Genomic DNA, 3455 nt, shown 5'->3' with positions numbered 1-3455 from the left:
GCTTCATGGTCTCCCTCAATGTCCTGTCCCTGCACGGTTCCAGCCCCACCACCCCACACATGGCCCCACAGCCCTGCTGGGGAGGTACACCACATGGTGGTGTGCATTCAGGGATGGGTAAAAGTTCCCCAACACCAACAGTCATCTTTGCCCCTTCTCCCCATGATTGTTGTCCCAAATCTGGGTTCTTTACCCGGTGTGCAAGCCAATAACACACAGAGCAGAGGTATTGCCAACTTTATTCAATTAATGCGCAGAAATTGGCTGCTCATCCCAAAACCGGAGCACTCCTTAGTTTCAAAAATCTCCACTTATATACATGGATTACTACATATTCAAACAATTAATACCTACTCATTGTTATTTTCTTCAATGATTGGTCGAGATTTCTTCGCTTCCCATGTAAATTACTGTGCAGACTCTATCTTCTTCTTCCATTGTTCTCTTTTGAGTAGGTGGCATCATTTGGGTAGGTGGCCAATGAGTCGGTGGTCTGGATCTCCCCCTGCCAGAATTACCTTTTACCCACTTCTCCTCTGATCTTGGCAGTTCCAAGTGGTTTTCTGGGTTTGCTGACCAGGCCTGCAGTTCATCGCTCTCTTGACAGGAATACCCTGCTTATCAACAATGCTACATTGTCTGCTGGTTCGTTCCTTAATTGAGTTGTAAATAAATCACGTCTAATTACTATTTCTGTTTTTAATCTTAGGTAAATAATGAAATAGGGTTGGGGCAGTACAGAGGACTTGAGCAGCAGCAGGTTTCCTTGGTGGCTTCAATTACATTTTACATTCCCTTTTCCTGGTTTATGTCAATGTTGCTACAACATGATCATATTGTGAAGCTCCCCCAGCACCCAATTCTTGCCCAGTCCCAGCCATGTCCAACACAGGGATTCACAGACAGCGCTGCTCGAGAGTCTACTGGGGTCTGGGCCAGGAGAGAGCTGGGGCAGGGCTGGACGTGCCCTGATACAGGCACTGAGCCCAGCAGGAGGATGGAGATGGCCTCACAGCAGTACTCATCCATAAACCTGGGGTGAGCGGACAGTGCTGGAGATGGTCGGCGAGCCAGACTGGGGAGTAACAAAGGCCCTGGGCCACCTTCCCAATGTGTCTATGCCACCAAGGGCACAGACCAGCCTCCTCTCTCCTGCACCTCCACGCCTTTGAGCCCTTCCCCAAGCCCTGGCTCTGCACCACAACCGCTCTGGTGTGACTCCTCACCCTGCGTGGTCACACAGGACAAGCCAGACACTGAGGATTTTTACTCCTGGGCACTTTCCAGCCCAGCCCGGCTCCATCCCAGCTCTCTCCCAGCTCCCCTGGCCTCTCTCCATCCCAGAGATGGCCCCACAGCAGTGCCTGCCCCAGGGTGCTGCAGAGCTCTGGGAACTCACTCCAGAGCCCCAGCCCCTCGGGAGGGCACAGCAGCTGCTGGGGGGCAGAGCAGGGCCAGCCCCAGAGATGGGGGGCATCTGTGGCACAAGGACAAGGCAGTCAGTGGCTCCCTGTGTCCTCCTCTCCAGGCTATTCGGAGAGGTCGGCAGCCCCTCTGGGCCACCCCCTCTCCCCAGGCCAGTACAAGAGCCCTGGCCCTGGGGATCCTCAGGCAGCTCCTGCTGCCCCGGTGACAGAGCGGCCTGCCCCAGGCTGCTGCAGCCAGAAAGGTCTCTTCATTTCCCACTCATTCATGCGCTGCTGATGGTGGGTCTCACAAAAAGAAGTTGCAGCTGCCTCATTTTTTTCTTTAAATACAAAGAGAGCCTGACTCTTATTTTACCCAAAGTCTCTGAGTCACACAAGACAGGTGGATACTTAACACGACAGGATGAGTAAAAGAATTTCTTTTCAGAAAAGATCATCACAAGGGGAAAAAAAGACAAAAAGAAGGAAAAAAGGGGGAAGGAATGGAAGACTTGGCCCATCACAAGACACACTGGGAATCATTTGCAGAGGAAGGTACGCAGTTCGTGGCTGCTGAAAAAATGTCTAATCCATTTCCTCAGGGCATCCTTGAGCTCCTGGTTCCTCATGCTGTAGATGAGGGGGTTCACTGCTGGAGGCACCACAGAGTACAGAAATGACACCACTAAATCCAGAGATGAGGAGGAGATGGAGGGGGGCTTCAGGTAAGCAAAAAATGAAGTGCTGATGAAGAGGGAGACCACGGCCAGGTGAGGGAGGCACGTGGAAAAGGCTTTGTGCCGTCCCTGCTCTGAGGGCATCCTCAGCACGGACCTGAAGATCTGCACGTAGGACAACACAATGAAAACAAAACATCCAAAAAAAAGAAAAGCACTGACCAGCAGAAGCCCAGCTTCCCTGAGTTTTAAATCTGAGCAGGAGAGCTTGAGGATCTGGGGGATTTCACAGAAGAACTGGTCCATAGCATTGCCATGGCAAAGTGGTAGTGAAAAAGTATTACCTGTGTGCATAAGAGAATAGAGAAATCCACTGCCCCAGGCAGCTGCTGCCATGTGGACACAAGCTCTGCTGTCCATCAGGGTCCCATAGTGCAGGGGTTTGCAGATGGCCACGTAGCGGTCATAGGCCATGACAGTGAGAAGAAAATACTCTGCTGACATCAGAAAGGAAAAGAGAAAAACTTGAGCAGCACATCCTGAGTAGGAAATGGCCCTGGTGTCCCAGAGGGAATTGGCCATGGATTTTGGGAGAATGCTGGAGATGCAGCCCAGGTCGAGGAGGGAGAGGTTGAGGAGGAAGAAGTACATGGGGGTGTGGAGGCGGTGGTCACAGGCGATGGCAGTGATGATGAGGCCGTTGCCCAGGAGGGCAGCCAGGTAGATGCCCAGGAAGAGCCAGAAGTGCAAGAGCTGCAGCTCCCGTGTGTCTGCGAATGCCAGCAGGAGGAAGTCAGTGGTGGAACTGCTGTTGGACATCAGCTTCCCAGGGAGCTGCCCAAGGAAGAGAAGTTATTGACAGGTTAGGACAAACATTTTGCAATATAACTCATTATTTCTCATAGAAACACTCCAGTTGTCTTATTCCTTAGTAGCACCTTTGTTCAGCTCCATTTCTGGAGCTCCTTTGGTTGCTGTTGGAGTGTGCCACGAGGAGCTCAGGCTCCACTGTGCGCTCCAGAGTACTCTGTTCTACTCTGCAACGGGGCAAGGTGGGGATTTAGCTTTCCCATTCACAATTTAAGTCAGATTTTAGCCACTCATAATCATAAGATTACCAGGGGAATATTATTTCAGAGCTGAAACTGTCAGCATCTTTCCTGCAGTCTGAGTTAACTGCTGCATCTGGGCAGATGCAAAAGCATTGCCTGTGGCTTAGGGCAGAGTGAGGAGAGCTGGTCTGTCCATCAGCCTTGTTCCTGGCTCCTTTGTGCTTGGTTTGACCTGGAGCACATTCACTCTTGGTTTGACCTGGAGCATGTTCACACTGTCATATTATTTCCCCAAAGAAACAGAGGACAGTGGAGAAAAG

At 51.3% G+C, this 3455-nt stretch overlaps 1 protein-coding gene across 1 annotated transcript; it reads right to left on the bottom strand.

The window, feature by feature from the left end:
• Nucleotides 1-1945: 1945 nt before the first annotated feature.
• Nucleotides 1946-2902, bottom strand: LOC309683896 (olfactory receptor 14A16-like; the record flags this gene model as incomplete). The annotated part of the gene is made up of 1 exon (XM_082499881.1): nt 1946-2902. One exon carries the CDS (start codon nt 2900-2902, stop codon nt 1946-1948), a length of 957 nt encoding a protein of 318 aa, XP_082356007.1.
• Nucleotides 2903-3455: the final 553 nt, after the last annotated feature.

The sequence above is a fragment of the Vanellus vanellus genome (assembly GCF_965231255.1).
Source record: "Vanellus vanellus genome assembly, contig: HAP1_SCAFFOLD_35, whole genome shotgun sequence".
Classification (NCBI taxonomy): domain Eukaryota; kingdom Metazoa; phylum Chordata; class Aves; order Charadriiformes; family Charadriidae; genus Vanellus; species Vanellus vanellus.
Note: the sequence above shows the minus strand (reverse complement) of the source record. Positions and strands in the feature narration are given on the sequence as shown.